The sequence below is a fragment of the Pinus tabuliformis genome, chromosome 6 (genome assembly GCF_031772625.1).
Source record: "Pinus tabuliformis cultivar Carrire ecotype Pingquan chromosome 6, CPIR1, whole genome shotgun sequence".
Classification (NCBI taxonomy): domain Eukaryota; kingdom Viridiplantae; phylum Streptophyta; class Pinopsida; order Pinales; family Pinaceae; genus Pinus; species Pinus tabuliformis.
This window is the reverse complement of record NC_142292.1, coordinates 1,407,709,906-1,407,729,371: the sequence shown is the minus strand read 5'-3', so window position 1 is coordinate 1,407,729,371 and position 19,466 is coordinate 1,407,709,906. Positions and strand designations below refer to the sequence as shown.

The 19,466-nt window shown below is 40.1% G+C and overlaps 1 protein-coding gene across 2 annotated transcripts in view; it reads right to left on the bottom strand.

The window, feature by feature from the left end:
• Nucleotides 1-15,472, bottom strand: part of LOC149263925 (uncharacterized) — a 59,569-nt gene extending 44,097 nt beyond the window's left edge. For both annotated transcript variants that reach the window (XM_089426868.1, XM_089426871.1), the window contains exons 1-2: nucleotides 14,898-15,472; nucleotides 14,607-14,696 (exon numbers count right to left, since the gene is read on the bottom strand). In XM_089426868.1, the coding sequence (XP_089282994.1) occupies nucleotides 14,607-14,696; nucleotides 14,898-15,301 (494 nt within the window). In that variant the 5' untranslated portion in view covers nucleotides 15,302-15,472. The remainder of the gene's footprint in view (nucleotides 1-14,606; nucleotides 14,697-14,897) is intronic.
• Between the last annotated feature and the right edge of the window lie 3,994 nt (nucleotides 15,473-19,466).

Below are 19,466 nucleotides of genomic sequence, written 5' to 3'. Positions count from 1 at the left end.
TTGACCAACGTTGACTAAAGCTAGGGTTGACCGCAGGGTTGGTGTTAAAATTGGAAACTGGGGCCAAACTCCATGTGGGTCATCTTATTAATGATCGCTGATATTTTTCTTGGACTCCTCTCATCGAGAGGTATAGGATTGATCTAAAGATCATCCGATTGTGATAAGTATTCATGGAAATATGGTTTTATTTGTGTTATAGGACAATTCATCAAGGTCGGCCAGCAACTAATCTGCCCCCTCTTGTGCTCCACGTTTTACTATAAAAGGAGGAGGTCTTCAAGTCATTTAAACACTCACTTCTCCTAAGATCTCTCTCCACTTGTTTGGGTTTAGTGGCTAGAGAGGTCAAGAGGGAGAAGCCCTAGACACAGTGAAGAAAGGGTTCTATGTGCCCTAGACGCAGTTGAAGAACACAGCCCTAGCCGCAGTCAAAGGGAGCTCAAATACGCAGCCAAAAGGAGCCCTAACAGCTGTCTAAAGGAGGCCCTAATACGCAGCAAAGAAAGAGCCCTATACGCAGCCAAGTGGAGGCCCTAATACGCAGCAAAGAAGGAGCCCTATACGCAGCCAAGTGGAGGCCCTAATCCACAGCAAAGAAGGGAGATCTACCCACTGTTTAGGGGAACTTCTACATGCAGCAAGGCAGCCCTAATCCGCAGACATGAGGAAGCCTTAAAGGAGCCTTAGTTGCATATCTAAGGAAGGGTTAAACGTGCCCTAGACGCAGTCTATACATGGTTGAACGCAGGCCTAAACACAGTCACCTTAACACTATTCTAGGCCGCATTTGTGGAGGGTTTCATGTGCCCTTAGACTGTTGTGAGAAGGGATCTGAATGGTTCCTTATATGCAGTCTCATGACTGCCCTAGCCACAGGAAAAGAGAAGGTTACAGCAGTTCATTAGTGGGACGATTTGGGAGGTCTACTATATCAAGGAGGACTGTTATGATGCAGCGTGGAGGGCAGCAACTCATTGGAGGACAACCACAGTCATTAAGAGCAATTCTGGGCCAGCTTAGATGGGTTGTTAGGGACTGTGGTCAGTACCCTAATCAGTCCCTGAATTGCAGCATTACAGCATGTTCAAGAGTTGACATTTCTATAGACTAAATGTTGTTGCGTTAATAATGATTGGACACTATCTGTGATACATTTGTTGCTATGTGCTAGGCCACAGGCCATAGCACCATAGCAAGAGTTGTTATGGGCAGTGTATCAGGGTGTGTAGCACAAGTGTATCAAGGTGCAGCACAAGTGTATCAAGGTGCAGCATGATAGGCACAGTAAGGTACAGTTTGAAGATGCAGCACAAGGAGGTGCAGCATGATGATATGGTACAGCAGCATGATGTGTGCAGCATGAAGATGGGTATAACATGATGAGGTACAGCTCAGCAGTGATGCAGCATGGTGCAGCTCTGTGATGGACATGGTATGATGGTGTAGCACTGTGATAGGGTGATGGAATCACATGAGTCCATATCAGTTACCTCATGAGACATCTTCTTAGAGAAGATCTATGTTCTTATCTTGTCAAGTCAAAATGTTGACTTCTGATGTATATGTACTATCTCTCTCTCTGCTGAACTATTGAAGAACATATAAGAAGAATTGATCAAGGGTTTCCCCACATTGGGGTTTGTCCCTGGCTAGCGCCACATCTTGTGTCCTCTTGTCTTGGCTTGTCTCCTGCGATTTATGTTTATGTTCTATCTACAGTTTACTTTAATGCTGATGTGATTGCTAATCTGGAAGAGATATTGAGCTAACTGTGAAAATTGAAATAAATTGCTCTAAGCATAGAACGTACCTAAAATTAACAGTTGGTTGTTTGACCAGGTTTGACTGTACTGTTTTGGGTTGTTTTGAGGGTTGATTCATCTTGCTGTTTGGAAGCCGAAGTTGACTGAAGCTGACCAAATTGTTGAGGGTCAAATCTGCCCTGTTGACCAGCTTTGACTTTTCTGGTTAGGGCTCTTTTACTACTGTTACAAAATATCATACTTGTAAATTGTATTATCTCTCTCTACTGAACTATTGAAGACTATAAGAAGATTTGATCAAGGGTTTCGCCACATTGGGGTTTGTCCCTGGCTGGTGCCACATCTTACGTCCTCTTGCCTTGGCTTGTCTTCTATTGTTTATATTTATGTTCTATCTGCATTTTACTATCATGTTGATGTGATTGTTAATCTGAATATTGATACTGGGCTATTAAATAAATTGAAGTAAAATTGCTCTAAAGCATAGAACATACCATTTTGCCTAAAATTAAAATGGTATCAAAGCTGAGGTGTTAATTTTAGGTGTGTTCTATGCTTAGAGCAATTTATTTCAATTTTCACAATTAGCTCCATATCTTTTCCAGATTAGCAATCACATCAGCATTAAAGTAAACTGCAGATAGAACATAAACATAAATCGCAGAAGACAAGCCAAGACAAGAGCACACAAGATGTGGCGCTAGCCAGGGACAAACCCCGATGTGGGGAAACCTTTGATCAATTCTTCCTATGTGTTCTTCAATAGTTCAGCAGAGAGAGAGAGAGATAGTACGTTTACAACAGAAGTCAACACTTTGACTTATCTAGATAAGAGCATAGATCATCTCTAAGAAGATGACACATGAGATCAGTTGAAGACATGTTGCTTCAACTAATTCTCCAAGGTGACTCCTTCACCTATCGTTGTGCAGCATTTCGTCATCATGCTACACCTCACCGCGCTGCACCCATCATCACTATGCTGCATCTCATGATGCTTCATTAATCATGACTATACCCATCACTGTACTGCATTATGTGCCATTGTTGCACCATGTTGCCATCCTGACCTATGTGTTGGCTGCACCTTGCTTGCTTGTTGTCCCTTGCTTGCTTGTTGTCCTTAGCATGCTTGTTGTTGCATGCTAGTTGTCCCTTGCGTGCTAGCTGTAACATTGCATGCTTGGTGTATTTGCTGCTAAGTACCATACCACTGTCCCAATGTTAGTTAGTTGTCCCTCGCGTGCTAGCTATAACATTGCATGCTTGGTGTATTTGCTGCTAAGTACCATACCACTATCCCAATGTTAGTTAGTTGTCCCTTGCATGCTACTCTCCTTCGGAGACAGATGCTCCGGCTGTTTCGACAATTCCCAGCAGTTCTGGCAGTTCCGGCAGTTTCGGTTGTTCCCGGCAATCCCAGCAGTTACGACTTTTCTGGTAGTTCTGGCTTTTTCAACAGTTCCGACATTTCCGGCTTTTTCGGCCGTTTCGGCCGGAACTTCCAGCAATTCCGGCTTTCCCAGCAATTCCGGCTTTCTGCCCTCTGGATCAGGGCAACCTTATTCCTTAGGATCTCTCCTCCTACTAAAACCCAAAGACAAGTAGAGAGAGGAAGAGATACCAAGTGTGTTGAAATGACTTGAAGGCCACCTCTATTTATGCTAAAACGTTGAGCACATGTGGGGTGTATTTGGTTGTTGGCCGACCTTGACGAATTGTCTTATAACGTAAATAAATTCATAACTCCATGAATACTTATCGAAATCGGATGATGTTTAGATCAATCCTACACCTCTCGATGAGAGGGATCCAAGAAAAATATCAGCTGCCATAAATAAGATGACCCACATGGAGTTTGGCCCTAGTTGCCAATTTTAACATGAGGTGAAGACAAAGCCCCAACAAGAGTGAAAGAGAAATCACCAAAGACAGTTGGACAAGGACAAAAGGCTCAATGGGTACCTCATCCCACTTCCCCGGTGAAGACAAGCTCCATGATAAATCTAACTATCATGGATGGAAGATGTTTCTTGATTTGACCTTGGATGAACAAGAAGTGATGGATTATGTGCAGGTTAAAATCCCTGAGCCACCTTCAAATGCATCGGCTGCTACGAAGACCAAGTACAATAGGGTTGAAGTCAAAGCAAAGAAGATTATCAGGAATTCCACTGACAAGCATCTGGTGGCCTACATCTCCGAATTGAAGACCTCCAAGGAGATCTACGACAGGTTGATCAACATGTTCAAGGTTAGTAATGCTAATCAAATTCTATTTCTCAAGAATAAGTTGAAAGATATTAAGAAGGGCAAGGACGAGGATATTCAATCCTACTTCTTAAGGATCACTGAGATCAAGAATGATCTACTTTCGATTGGAGAAATCATTCCTAACAGAAAACTTACTATCACTACCCTTGGAGGACTCCCACCTGAGTGGTATATATTCAGAACCACTATGATCGAATTCCAGGGTTTGAAGAATTGATGTCGAGATGCATTCAAGAAGAAACAAGAATGGTGGAGCAAGAAATGCCTTCTAATAGAAGCAACCCCACTACTTTCTCCACTCATTCCAAAAGGAGAAATAATGCAAGATCTAAAGGTCATTTCAATGGAAAGGTTGGATCTAAGGGAGGAAGGAAGGGCAGGTGCTTTGTTTGCAATAAGTTTGGCCACTATGCAAGGGAGTGTCCAAATAGAAGGGACACATCACATGATGATGATCACAATCATTCCAAGGGCAACTTCAACAACAACGATCAAAGGAATGACAGGTACAATGGCAAAGGAAAAAGGAATGTGGGACATCAATGAAATGGTCAACTCTCCAAGAAAGCAAGGAACTCCAAAGAATCAAATGTTGTTAACAATAGGCAAAAGGAGTACTATCTTATATCGGCCCTCTCCACTACCTCTCCACTAGAATTTTTGGGGAATTGGCTAATTGATAGTGGTGCCTCAAGGCACTTCACCGGATACAAGGAAGCTCTCTCTAATCTGATAGAGAAGGAGACAAACTTGGAGATTATCCTTGGAGACGATGCCACCTATCCCGTAAAGAGAGTAGGGAATGTTACCCTTCAATTGAATCAAGGTAACACTAATCATTTACAAGAAGTTCTATATGTACTTGATCTCAAGAAGAACCTGGTGTCCATTTCGGCAATGGAAGGCAAAGGATACAAGGTGGCATTCATAGATGGAAAGGTACGTGTTTGGAAAAGGAATTTTAAAGATGCTTTTACTCTTGGGTTCAAGGTTGACACTTTATATAAAGTTGGAGGAAGTCCATTGGGAGCCATGTCTTGTGACAAATCTCTACAATCTGAACTATGGCACCGGAGGTTTGCCCATCTTCATTATAAGGCTCTTCCCGATGTGAGACAGATAGTGACAAGTATGCCCGAGTTCAAAGTAGAGCATGAAGATGTATGTTTGGATGTGTCGAAGGAAAACTTACAAGGGGACCATTCCCCTCAAGTAATAGCAAGACCACAGATATATTGCAATTGATCCACCCGACATATCCGATATGATGCCCGTAAACTCTTTGGGAGGATACTTATATTATCTCCCCTTTACGGATGATTATTCTCGCAAGACCTGGATCTACTTCTTGAAGAAGAAGGATGAAGTGTTCACCTGATTCCGACACTTCAAAGCCTTCATCCAAAAACCAATCCGAAAAGAAAATCAAGATATTGAGGACTGATAATGGGATCGAGTACGAATCTAATGAATTCCAAGATTATTGCAGAGAAGTTGGCATTAAGAAGGAGACTACAACGCCATACACTCCTGAGCAGAATGTTGTGGCTGAAAGGAAGAATCGCTCATTTTAGAATTTTTGGAAGTCCCGTATATTTTCATGTGCTAAAAGAGAAAAGAAGCAAATTGGGTGCATCTGGGAAGAAAGGAATATTTGTGGGCTATAATGAAAATTCTAAGGGATAAAGAATTTATGTGGTTGTTCAAAAGGAAGTTGAGATAAGTCATAATGTCACCTTCGACGAAGATATGGCCCTCAGGAAGATCAACAACCTTCCAATCCTAAGGAAAAACAAAGAAGCTGACATCGGAAGTCAAGGTGCAAAAGAAGATGAAACAATGCCAAATGTTGATGAACCTATGGATCCTATTGATCCTCCTCCTCAAGAGCCCTCCTCCTCCAAGAGGAGACCCTCATGGCTTAGGGAGACTCTCGAAGATGCCGAGAGACATACTGCACCAAAGGGGACTTTCCGTGAGAGCAAGAAGTCAAACAAGTATCAAGGATACTTGACCGTCATGAGCACTATCATTCAAAATGAGCCTTCATCATTTGAAGAAGTGATGAAGCAACAAGTATGGAAGGATGCTATGAATGAAGAATATGAGTCTATTATGAAGAATGATGTTTGGGATGTGGTCCCTAGACTCCAGGACAAATCAGTTGACACCTCTAAGTGGCCCTACAAAATCAAGCATGGAGTTGATGGAAGCACAGAAAAGTTCAAAGCTCGCTTTTTTGCTCGAGGCTTCTCTCAAAAAGAAGGTGTAGATTATGATGAGATATTTGCACCTGTTGCCCGATACACCACCATCCGCTCGATCATAGCCCTTGCTGCCTCGCAAGGATGGAACCTACATTAGATGGATGTCAAGACCACTTTCTTGCATGGTTCGATTAAAGAGGAAGTCTATGTGGAACAACCCGAGGAGTTTGAGGTTCATGACCGGGAATCTCATGTATACAGGTTGAAGAAAGCTCTCTATGGATTGAAGCAAGCACCCCGAGCTTGGTATGAGAGGATCGATAGCTATCTAATGAAGCTAAGATTCACTAGAAGTGAAGCCAATCCGAAACTTTACTTTAAGGTTGAAAATGATAAACCTCTCATTCTGGTACTTTATGTGGACAACCTCTTTCTGATAGGTGCAGACCCTCTCATTCACAAATGTAAGAGGAAGTTGGCTTCTGAATTTGAGATGAAGGACCTAGGATCGATGCACTACTTCCTAGGGTTGGAGGTCTGGCAAAAGCCAGGTAAAATTTTCCTATCTCAAGGAAAATATGTTGTGAAGATATTGGAAAGATTTGGGATGGTGGACTGCAAGCCTGTGACTACCCCGATGGAGCTTAACTTTAAGTTATGTGATAGTGTTGCCAGACCTAAATTGGGAAATGCTTTTGAGTATCATCAACTCATAGGAGCGTTGATGTTCTTGGTGAACTCTCATCCAGACATATGTTTTGCAGTTAACACATTGAGCCAATATATGGTTGAGCCTCATCATATACATTGAATTGGTGCCAAGAATTTTCTGAGATATCTTCGGGGCGCAATCACTCATGGACTGAGATACATTGTCGGAGATGTGAGGCTACATGGTTATTCTGATGTTGATTGGGCTGGCAGTGTGGTGGATCGCAAAAGCACTTCTAGATGTTGTTTTTCTTTGGGTTCTACTTCGATATCCTGGATGAGTAGGAAGCATAAATCAGTTGCCTTGAGCATCGTTGAGGCCGAATACATAGCTACTAGTATGGCCTCCAATGAAGTTGTCTAGTTGAGGAAGCTCTTCAGTGAGCTGTTTGGACATGTGTTGGATACCACTGTGATCCTCTGCGACAACCAGAGTGAAATCCAATTATCAGAGAATCCCATATTTCATGATCGTTCCAAGCACATAGATATCAAGTACCATTTTATCCAGTATATGGTACAACGAGGAGCAATAAGGCTCCATCACATTGGGACAGATGAACAGGTCACCGATATTCTGACAAAGCCCCTGGGGAAGGTCAAGTTCTTAGCCTTCTGAGAACAACTTGAAGTCATGGAGAGACCCTCTTCTTAGGGTTATGTATGATATGGACATTGAGCTTTGGGAGCTCCGGGGGGCTTGGGGTACTTCTTGGAGCGATGAGCAACCACAGGGTGAGTGGTTCAGCCTTCCCCTAGTGGTTTACTTTGTACAGGGTGAGTGGTTCAGCCTTCCCCTATGATACCCCTTGGCGACATGTAGGCAGGATGAGTGGTTCATCCTTCTCCTGCTGAGACATCCTACCCATGCAGTCTGGAACTCATGGGAACTACCTCTCATCTGTCCAATCAGTAGGGAAATGAGGATAGGGACCATAGTACTACCGATGGACGCATCGTGTACTACCACACTCCCTATGCTAGAATAACCGATATTGATCTGGGATCAATGGAACTGACTTCAGGTCAGTAAGAGTGATATGAGACACTCTCTTTTGACTGGAACTGACTTCGCATCAGTAAGAGTGGTATGAGAAACTCACTTTTATCTGGGACTGACTTCAAGTCAGTAGAGAATGGTATGATACATTCTCGCTCACTTCTTCTTCTTCATAGTTCAGCAGAGCAGAGCAGTGTTGAGCAGTGCATTGATGGCAAAGATAGCCCCGACTGGCAGATGTATTAGCAAATGGAGTTCTCCCTAGTTGAGAGGGAGTGTTAAAATTAGCAACTAGAGCCAAACTCCACGAGTCATCTTATTTATGATAGCTGATATTTTTCTTGGATTCCTCTCTCTGAGAGGTGTAGGATTGATCTAGAGATCATCTGATTCCAACATGTACAAATGAAGTTATGAATTTATTTTGATTATGGACAAATTGTCAAGGTCGACCAGCAAACTTATGTAGGCTCAAAAGCCCAACAACCACGTCTATTCATCCTCAACGTTTGTTATAAATACATGATGCCTTAGCCTCATTTGGACACGCTCATCTTCACACTTCTCTCTCTCTCTCCTCATTGATTGGGTGCGGATTTATGGGCCTCTCTCTCTCCACACGTCCGAAATTTCAAGAGCGAAAATTCAAGAGGCCAAAATTTCAGGAGAGCAAAATTTCAAGAGGCCGAAATTTCAGGAGACCGAATTTTTCGATAGTTTGACCATGCGTTGACCAACAACGTTGACATTTTTTACTGTGTTTTTGGGTGATGTTTGGTTAGGCCGCATTTCTGGGCACAGAAATCAAGGTCAAACGTTGACTTTGACTAGAATTGACTGCAGCTAGGGCTGACTGCAGGGTTGGTTGTTTGACCAGGTTTGACTAGACTGTTTTGGGTTGTTTGAGGGTTGATTCATCTTGCTGTTTGGAGGCCGAAGTTGACCAAATTGTTGAGGATCAAATCTGCCCTGTTGACCAGCATTGACTTTTCTGGTTAGGCTTTTTTATTGTTGTTACAAAATATCAGATTTGTAAATTGTACTATCTCTCTCTATTGAGCTATTGAAGACTATAAGAAGATTTGATCAACAATTTCCCCACATTGGGGTTTGTCCCTGGCTGGTGCCACATCTTGTGTCCTCTTGTCTTGGCTTGTCTTCTACTATTTATATTTATGTTCCATCTGCATCTTACTATCATGTTGATGTGATTGCTAATTTGAATATTGAGACTGGGCTATTAAAGAAATTGAAGTAAAATTGCTCTAAAGCATATAGAACATACCATTTTGCCTAAAATTAACAATTTGTCAAAAACATCTGTTGATAGGGATACTTTAGATCCTCTAGATTCGATGATGGAATCTTCATTGAAAGGTTCATCGATCATGAGGAAAAGCAAGTGTTTCATTAAGAATTCCAATCTTGTGGAATTTATGGGATGATGGTATGATGACGTAAATGTGAAGCAGTTCAAGGGATTGAAGCTCTTTCAATCAAGGAAGTTGTTGCAGGAAGTTTGGATGACACAAAGGAAAAATGAGGTATGCTTACATTTGATATTGTGGAAGTCATGTCATATGGTTGCAGGTAGCATGGATCAATGCTCTAGAGCATGATCAAAAGAAAGGATCTCCTCCCTCAAAGGAATGTAAGAACGCATGGGTCACACATTCACTAGATGAAATCAACCTAATATGTCCTCATATGAAGTATGAGGTGGTTGTCTACAATTGAGGAACTTTGATTGGAAGCTCCTAGGAATGTAACGTGCGAAGAAAGGAAGAGATCATGGAATATGCAACCATGGTAAAGGCAATCAACATTCAAAAGACCAAGAAGATTTGACTAGGATATCTCCATGGAAGATATGAAGACTTTGATGGAATCTGAAAAAGAAAGAGACCCTTAACAATATATATATCTTTGGGAGATGTGTCGATATGTATGCAGAACGTTGATGCAAACTAGAAGATGTCATGATGAAAGACCATCACAATGGTAATGTTGATTTTAATGTTCATTCCTTTATTTTTGAACAAATATCTGGATAGGTTTATGCAGGGCTGCTGAGGGAAGAACTATGGATATCTTCCACCACCGATGCACACGTAGTAGGATGAAAGATCCTTAAGTAAACATGGCATGAAGGAAGGCCAAATATAGATTGATGGATCACTTTCTGATGATGACATGTCTGACTCATGGATGAAAGTGATGGATGGTCGGTGCCCTATGTAGAAGTCCCAAACATGAAGACTCCTAGATAACGAAAAGAAATTCATGACATAGTAAGGAGGAGTTCTTCAAGCAGCTAGTTGTCCCATTATCCCCACCTGAGGAGCTGATATAAGTCCCTAATTAACAGGGAGCTTGGAAACAAGTTTCTTACTTAAAGAAACTTGGAAATTCCTAAGCCAAGAGGGAGCTTAGGTACATTCCTTCTGTAGGAATGAGTACATTCATTTATTGCAATAGCTATGTCCTCCCTAATTAAGAGGGAGAGATAGACACATCATTCTTGTCTTCACTTGCAAAGACGAAATGGAGGATTGAGTAAGCATCTGGCATCCGATACTCTTTGAGGATGAGTTAGGGCATCCAAGATAAGAATAGTCGTAGAGGGACGGTATTCTTTGAGGACTGGGAATCCAAGATGAGAATAGTCCTAGTGGAACACACCCTAAGAACCCCGGTGGGGTATGTTCTAAGAGAGACAGTGATGAGGGCGTCTATACGTCATTCGTCTTGCCAGCATTGTGCTCGAATCTCATGGATAGATAGGGCTATTAGTCAAGGTCTTGCTATGCGACAATGTTGGTTGATATGATGCTATATAGATGGGTTACCAATCTGATTCTTCTTATGAGCTATGTTGCAGGAAACGTGGTATAGAGGCCCGTTTCCGTACGGAAACGGGTACGAAACGCGGAAACGCGTTTGGTACGGCCGTGAAACGCGTTTCCGGCCGTACTGCCACGTTTCCCGAAATGGAAACGTGGCCAGTACGGCCGGAAACGCGTTTCAGGGCCATACGACCCACGTTTCCTCATTAACTTGTGTTTTTTTTAATTTTTTTTTTTTTATTTACTTTTAAGGTATGTTAGTGACTTCTTGTTGCTTCTAGATGCGTGTCTAAAGTTATAAAAGTGAATTTTTGCCCTAGTGTTGATATGCAATTCATCAGGAAGTTTGAGGGATATGCAGTTCATGGTAATGTTAAATTCTTAAAGTAAAAGTGATATTCTCTTTTATTTTTCATTTTCATCCTTTTACTTAAATTTTTAACATTACCATGAAATGACTCAGGATGTTTGAGAGTGGTTTCGCCCTCATTGGATTTCATATGGAGAAAGTAGAATTTTAGATCTCACTCAAAATCCAGCAGACTTATTTGTTTTTTAGGATTTCAGGATTGGAGGGATTGCAATGTTTCCATTGGATTTTATCATGTACTAGGGTACGGAACTTGTATTTAATCAAGAGAACCAAGCCCTTTATGCAGGGGAAACTCCCCTAATCAAGATCATGTAGGGTACTAGGGTATGAAACGTGTATTTAATCAAGAGCACTAAGGTCGTTCGACTATGTAGGAGGAGACTCCCAATACAACAATGGTCCTTCTAAAGAATGGGATGTGGATGCAGAAAATCCTGATTTGGATCTCTCTCTTGCAGCCTTATAGTCTTTATTATACTTGCAACCTCATATATTAATATAAATAAAGGCTAATTTTGTGATTTGGATATATAATAAAGGTTGCTTTTGGATATTCCGATATTTTTATTTTCATTATGTGATCATTCATGAGTAAATGTGATGTAAATTAAATCTTAATGTTTAAGTGTAATAAATTATAATGTATCATTTATGCTTTATGATTGCACATATAGATATATATATATATATATATATATATATATAATATTTAAAATATATATATATATATATATATATATTGAAAATATTTAAATATATATATATATAAATATTTTCAATATATATATATATCGTGTTTCCCCGTTTCCAAAATTTGGGGAGGTCGCGTTTCGTATCGCTTCCCGTTTCGGAAACTCGTACCCGTTTCCCCGTTTCGTGCAACTTAGCTTATGAGAAATTCTTCAGATTGAGAATGACCAAGTACCACTATGAATACCTCCCTAGTTAAGAGGGAGTGTTGAAAAGGAACTAGGTTCGGTCTTCATAATGACGTGTAATTGTGATTTTATATAAATGTCAAATTGAGTCTATGTCATGTATGAAGGACCCTTCTTGGGCAGATTACACTTGTGTATGAGTCATTAGAAATGTCTAATAGCCCTCCAAGAGTCCCAAAGAAAATTTTAAGGATGGAAGTTTATATTAAAGTTTTGAAACCTTGGCAAATCTTACTAGTCCCTAATATGAAAATTGTAAATTTTTTGATGATTTTTTTGTAGAAATATTTAGATTTCCAATGATTTTATATTAGTCAATATAATATTTTGGCGATTTTTAAGGTAAAATAATGGTGTACTATAAAATTTGGGTGAATCGTTTTAAGAAAAATGAAAATTGGTGAATCTTTTTTTGGAAAAATCATGGAAAATGCTAGCCCACTTGCGAATATTAGCCCCTAAAATTTTCCATGTGGACCAAGACCGAGCACAACCATTAACCTCAAGTCGACTTCAAAATAAAATTAATTGTCTCCCCAACAATCACATCGGCTCACTTGCACCCGTGTCGACTCATAAACAGTGGCAATCAACTATAAATCGCAAGCTCAGATTCCATTTTCAAAACAGAATTTCAAAGAAGCATTTTCGAAAGGGGTCTGTGATTCGAACAAGATTACAGTGCGAAGATAAGACTGTAGTAAGGGTGCAGTGCGAGGTAAGTACTGAAGTAGAAGTGCAAAGTACAGCAAAAGAAAGTGCATAATATGAAGCATACGGCAGCAGTATAGTGCGAGATAAGGTCGCAGTGCAGTGTGAGGTGAAGTAGCAGTACAATGCGAGGGAAGGTAGCAATACAGTAAGTAGTGCAAGGGTAGGCTGTAGCAGAGCAGTGCAAAGGTAAGAAGGTAAGGGAAGCAGTAAGGACAACAGTACAGTCCTCTAAGGTCCTCAAGGAAGTCGAAGTAAGGAATAGTTCCAAAGCAATAAAGAGGAAACCAAATTCTAAAGGGTAGCCAAGAAAGAGGAAGAAAAGCAAAAAGAATCTTATCAAAGAGGTTTTGTTTCTTGGTCTTGGAAGGGAAAATAGGTCAAGGGTCTTGGTCTTGGTATTCGTCAGTTGGAATCTCTATAAGAAGAATTTGTGCGGGTTTTCCTCTCAAAGAGTGAGAGGTTTTAGCCCTGGCTGACAGCCTATATTTTGTGTCTCTTATCTCTTTATGGTTTATGCACTGGTAGTTGTTTGATGAAGCAGAACACTAATAACCTAAGTAAAAGAAGATCCTAATCTAAAGAAGTAAAAGCACTCACAAGCAGTTACTAATAGAAGAAAAATCACCTAATATCATTGCCCTAGATTTCGCAACACTCTAGAAAATGCCACATCAATGACCAAGAGGTCCTAGTAGGACCAAAGCAACTCAGGAGAACAACCTCTACAGGACACTACTCAAGATGCATTACTAGTTTCCTAGGTCTCCGGCCCTAGATGTTAGGAGTGCATCTACGTATTCTTTATCCTTTGCCCAAGCCAACATCAAGAGTATGTCAGTGCCCCAAGGTTACTCCCCAAGGCACTATCAATCCAAGCCACTCTCTAAAAAACATCGTTTGACAAGGACTTGGTGTGGACATCTGCACTATCAATTTGGACTATAAGCAGGTCTAATTCCCTCCTTCCTTACAGCATCAACATGTTAATTCAAGTTCTGTTTCGTCACTGGCTTTCCTTCACTTCTAGGGTTTTCATTATTGGGATCGACATGCTTGAGTCATTTCATTTATGTAGCATACCCAACAACCTTTATGCATGCTATGGGGTAACTCAAAAACCACCAAATCTCGTTCTGATACCAATCCAATTAAAAAATAAATGCATGCTCATGCAGAGTTTATGTGAGCACAAGACAACAATTATTTAAGGAGGAGTCCATAGATATGAATGCAACCGAAACGCAATCATACAAACCTGAAAAACTACAAAATAAATAAATCCATAACGGGAACATCAACAATTTCTGCATAATTATAACACAACAAAAAAAACATTTATCTTACTGGGAAAATAATCCTCCAACTATCTGCAAATGAAGGGTGTTGCACCCTGCCTTAGGCTCTCTGTCACACTCAATCTTTCTATGGTAGAGGCCAGAGTCAAGCTGATGCTATGAATCCACAAGGATGAATTCCTAAGGTCTGGTTTGTAGTACCTGAAATCTTTTAAGCCAGTTTTAAAGTTTTCTTTGAGTCTGAAAAGGAGCCATTTCAAAAAAATGTTCTAACTCATCTGGTTGTCACAAGAAAAGATTGTGAAAAGCATAATGCGTTAGCTATATCTCATGCATTTGCCTTGTTTGCATAGGTAGGTAAGGATAACGCTATTTTGATGTTATTATCTTCGCAAAGGATGGTGATTGCATTCCTTTCAATGTTGCAAGTATAGGACTTTAAAATAAATAAATACACTGCTAATGAGCTTCTTTCCACACACCTTTCTTGGGTGCTTGCATTTGAGTGGTGAAGAATCCCTTTGTCATTGTGGATGCGGTTGATACACATGTGAGAAGGCATGACGAAGGTCCTGAAAAGTAAATGGAGACAATTACTTGACTTGGACAACCAGAAAAGAAGCCACGAGTAGTGAGTACAGCAAATCAACTAAAGCAGGGTATGCTCAAAACACGGATCCTCCTTTCTAGATAAAATACAGTTATTCTACATGTAGGCCACGGCCTCAAGGAACTATGCAAAACAAGAAGCCCCGGGGACATTAGAAGAGTACCTGTGGAGGAACATTGCTTCTTCGAGGGCACATCTCAGGCTGGATTCCTGGTGACCCAATCCCTCACAGGCTTCACAGTGCTTCCCTGGGCAGTCTATTCTGTTGCCCCAATACAAGTAACGAACGAACCTAGCTGTTGAAGAAGACCCATTAGGCCCTGCATGGACAATTCTAGATCCAGTGTCTGCAACCGAGCTCTCGGTTCCAGAAATGGAAGAAGAGATGACTAACAGCATGATGCCGATGCAAAGGATTACTGTGAGTAAGAACAGACGTGAGTACATGTGTCCAGGAGATGATGATGCTGTCGGGCGGCTCTGTGCTGATGAAGGATCAGGGGGATCATGGTCTTTTGCTGGAGAAAATTCATTGTCCAATGCTTTGTATGTCCTGTGTAAAGCCATTGGGCTACAAGATCTGTCAGGGACTACAACAGGCGGAAGAGATTATGTCGATTTTGTTCATCCTCATGGTGCTGTGAGAGAGTGGTCGTTATAATTTGAAAAGAGGTCTACAAAGCTTCGAAGGCAAACCTTAAGTCAGGTGGAACTGCTCTCCCAGGTTTTATAGCAAGTGTTTATGACATATAGTAATTTGAAGTTTGTTGTGTCTTTGATTAAATATGTTATTATTTATTTATTATTATTTTAAATATTGTTATTTATTCATTATTTTAAATACTGCTAAAGAGGGAAATTTAATTTATTAAAATATTAAAAAGATCTAAATTTAAATGTGTAATTTTTAAAATATTTCAAATTATAAAAAGCAGGGTTATGGCATTGTCTTGTGGTTGGCAATTAGGAATGCTATTTAATAACTAAGTAAAAACTTATTTGTTATTTAGGAATGCTATTTAATAACTAAGTAAAAACTTATTTGTTAGGGTAAGAATTATGGTTAATATTGGAAAAGCACATTTGGGGTTTAATTGTTTTGAGAGGTTTCAACATAATAATGAAGTCTTCTCTCAAAAGAGGTCTAATTGATTACGAAGTTTACTATCAAAAGATGTTTAATTGATTATAAATTTACTTTAATCTTATATAAAGCATATTATGAAGCTTTGAAATTTCAAGAAAATATCTACTTTCATATTCTCCAAAACTACAATAAATAAGTTGATTTAATGACTAATATGGCAATAAAACTAAAAACAAGGTGTATTGGGTAAATGGTGTCTTGACTACCTAGGTCATTCCATAATCCTCCCATGTTAATTTAATGACAAGTATATTGAGTACAATATACCATGTGTCCCTCACATGCAAACTCATCCACCAGAACAAAGTAATAGACATAAATGAAAGTGAGCATCCCCTCACACGTCTAAGGATATAGGAATGAGAAGTTTTGAAGCCATGGATAATCCTCTCTAAGGTAAGTGAGATAATGATCAATTGATTTCCATCCAAGTGGGAGGACGATAAGCTCCTCTATATGTCTCTCCTCAAGTTGTTCTTTAGTTTGACTTTTTCTCTGTTGTTCATTAATCATTTGAGTCTTTTTAGAGCTAACATTTTGGTCATTTGTATCCTTATTTTTTGAGTCATTTCTATCCTTGTTTTTTGTAATGATGTGTGGGAATGGTAAATGGGCCCGGGGTTTCACCATTGGTCAGGGGTACTAACATGGTTCCAAGTGACAACTTGGATAGTTGGTGACCTGGGACAAGTCATGTGTCAGGGGGTACCTAACCATCTAAAGGGTATTTGGCTTGTGGGTGACTGGATCCTTTGCAAATGGTATGTGGCTAGAGGGTAATTAGATCCCTTTGCATGATGTTGATGCAGGATGCTTTCCACATAAAGTGGATGGACACATTAACATAGCTAGCTCATTCAATCTTTTCTTGGGATGCAATAATTTTTCAAAAAAGTGTACATTTGAGGAAATCAAGGTGAATACCTCCCTAGTTGAGAGGGAGTGTTGAATTTTATGTAACTGCGTGTTGAAAAATGCAACAAGAAAATCCTAATTTAATTTTGTCCTTGAATTAAATTGGGAATAAAATTGTAATTCCACATCACATGACAACTTGTATTAGTTAACTAAATTAAATTGACTTAGTTGGCTTAGTTAATTCGAGTTGAGGGTCTAACTTGAGTAATGTATAGTGTCTCCTACAATATAGGAGCCCTGGTTGAGTTTATTTTGAGTTGTGATTAATTAATTCAATTTAACAGAGTTAAAGTCAGTCAAACTAGTTCCAACTGTTGGAGGAACTAGTGAGAGATCTAGTAGTGTGGTGTTGCCTGCAGTGATCAACCAGTTAACTGATGATTCACTCATAAATAACTCATGCATGTCAGATCTAAGGGTTACCTAGTTGAGATTGGAGTTCAAGGACAGTCTAATATCAATTGTATAATCATTTGAATTGTACAAGTGGTACATGCAGTCAGAGGAAGGCCTATGATGGATTGCGCAATTTCTTTGAGGAGTTTCCCTAATTAATAGGGGGCTAATTCCCAAAGAAACAACACAAGGAAATAGGGATTTGGGCGAGCGAGAAATCAGTTAAGTATTGGCAAAGGCTTGTCTAGGAAGTTGTGAGACAAATAGAGATAGTGTAGAGGTTGCTCAAGCTTGAGCAAAGCATTGTAATCTTCTCATATTTTCTGACTAGTGCAATATATAGATAGTAGGGTTTTTAGTTGTGGCTTTCACTAGGAAATCATTGTGTAATGTGTTGATTGAATTCTTTCTCTTGTATGCTTCGTGATTTCGTGATCGTTTAATTGTTTCCGCTGATAAATAGTGTAGATTCAAGTCTATTGTTTTAGTAAACTACAATTAGCAATTTGAATCTACATGGTATCAGAGCATAAATCACTCTAGAAGAGGAGAATATGAGTTTGTCTTTTGCAGGTGAAATCGAATTTCCAGTATCAGACTTCAAAGTCAGAAGGATGTCGTTCTACGGATTGAGACTCGAAAGTGCCCTTGAGGGTAGTTCAAACTATATTACTTAGAAGGACAGGATGGAGGTAGTGTTGGAAGACAACGGGCTTAAGGAATTCATAGACAAAGATATTCCTAATCTTCAAGCAACTGATGCTCAAGATCTGGAAGAGTGGAGAAAATGTGTTGCAAAGGCGAGAAGGATTTTCCTAGAAGGAGTTCGAGATCATATTGTCTCGAACCTCCACGATAAGGAGACTCCATATGCATTGTGGAAGGCTTTGACAGACCTGTTTCAAAATAGCAGTGACCGCGGGAAGCTAGCATTGAAGGACAAGCTCAAAAAAATCAAGATAGAGAAGGGCGACACAATACCAAAGTACTTGACCAAGTTCACCCAATGTCGGGATGAGCTTGGAAGTGTTGGTGTTACAATTATTGAAGATGATTTGGTCAGCATAACACTTCTAGGCCTTCCCAAGAGTTGGCACAGCTACCAGGATTCGGTAAATGGGAGGGAGAAGCTACCAAAGTGGGAGCCATTTGTGGTTTGACTTGGTGCAAGAAAAGATTCGGTGGAACACTATAGATGGAACCTCATCCAAGCATGATGATGAGGAAAATTGTGCCTTAGCTAGAAAGGTGAAGAAAGGGAAAGGGAATCCATCCCATTCCAAATCAGATTCCAATCAAAAGGCAAGAAGGACTTGTCAAAGATTAAATGCTTTCGTTGTCATGAGTTCGGACACTATGCCACAAAGTGTCTGCACAAGAAGGTCGGCAAGAAGCCCTCTGGAGGAATGGAAGGTGAAGCTCTTGCTTCAAAATTCAAGTTGGATTTCACCCTCATTGATTGCATGGTGACATCGGTGATGGGTGGTGTGTGGTATCTAGATAGTGGAGCCTCGTTCTATATGACCGGCAACAAAGAATCCTTCAGTGACTTGGAGGAGAAGGACCTCTAGATGCACATCGAAATGGGAGATGATGGAAGGTATAGCACGACCGGCATTAGTACTTTTACTTTTCAGAGGGAGTATGGTTCTCCTCTCACATTAAAAGATATGTATGTAACGGGTCTAAAGAATAATTTGGGTTCAGTTGTTATGTTGGAGGATCGTGGCTACGATGCGAGCAAAGGAAATGTAGAAATTTGAATAATATAACACTTATTCACAGAGATTATCCTGATTATACACTATTTGTGGAATGCATGCATAATACATAACCTCCTCTACGTTGATCATCAATTTGCGGAATTAAAAACAATCGCATGCGCACATTGAAACATCAATTGCACATATCAACACAGTATGTAATGGGGAAAGCATACAGCTGAAAACCCCCAACTATCTGTATATTATAATGATAGAGAACATGAAACAATACATAGTACAATACTCCTCACAAGTACTCAGTACTATCTCCACGTGCTACACACAAACTAGCTCAGATCTGAACGAGTCACGAGTTCAAATCTCCTCCACTGTTTGCCTGCCTCTACTGCGCAATCCAAGTTGAGAATAGATCAGATCCAAGTTTGAATTCCCTTGGCTTGTACTGCACAATCCTCATTGGAAATCTCAATCAATGATTGTGCAAATCTCATGCACAACTATAGTCACAACTGATAGTAGTCTCACCCTTTCACCCACCTCTAACACT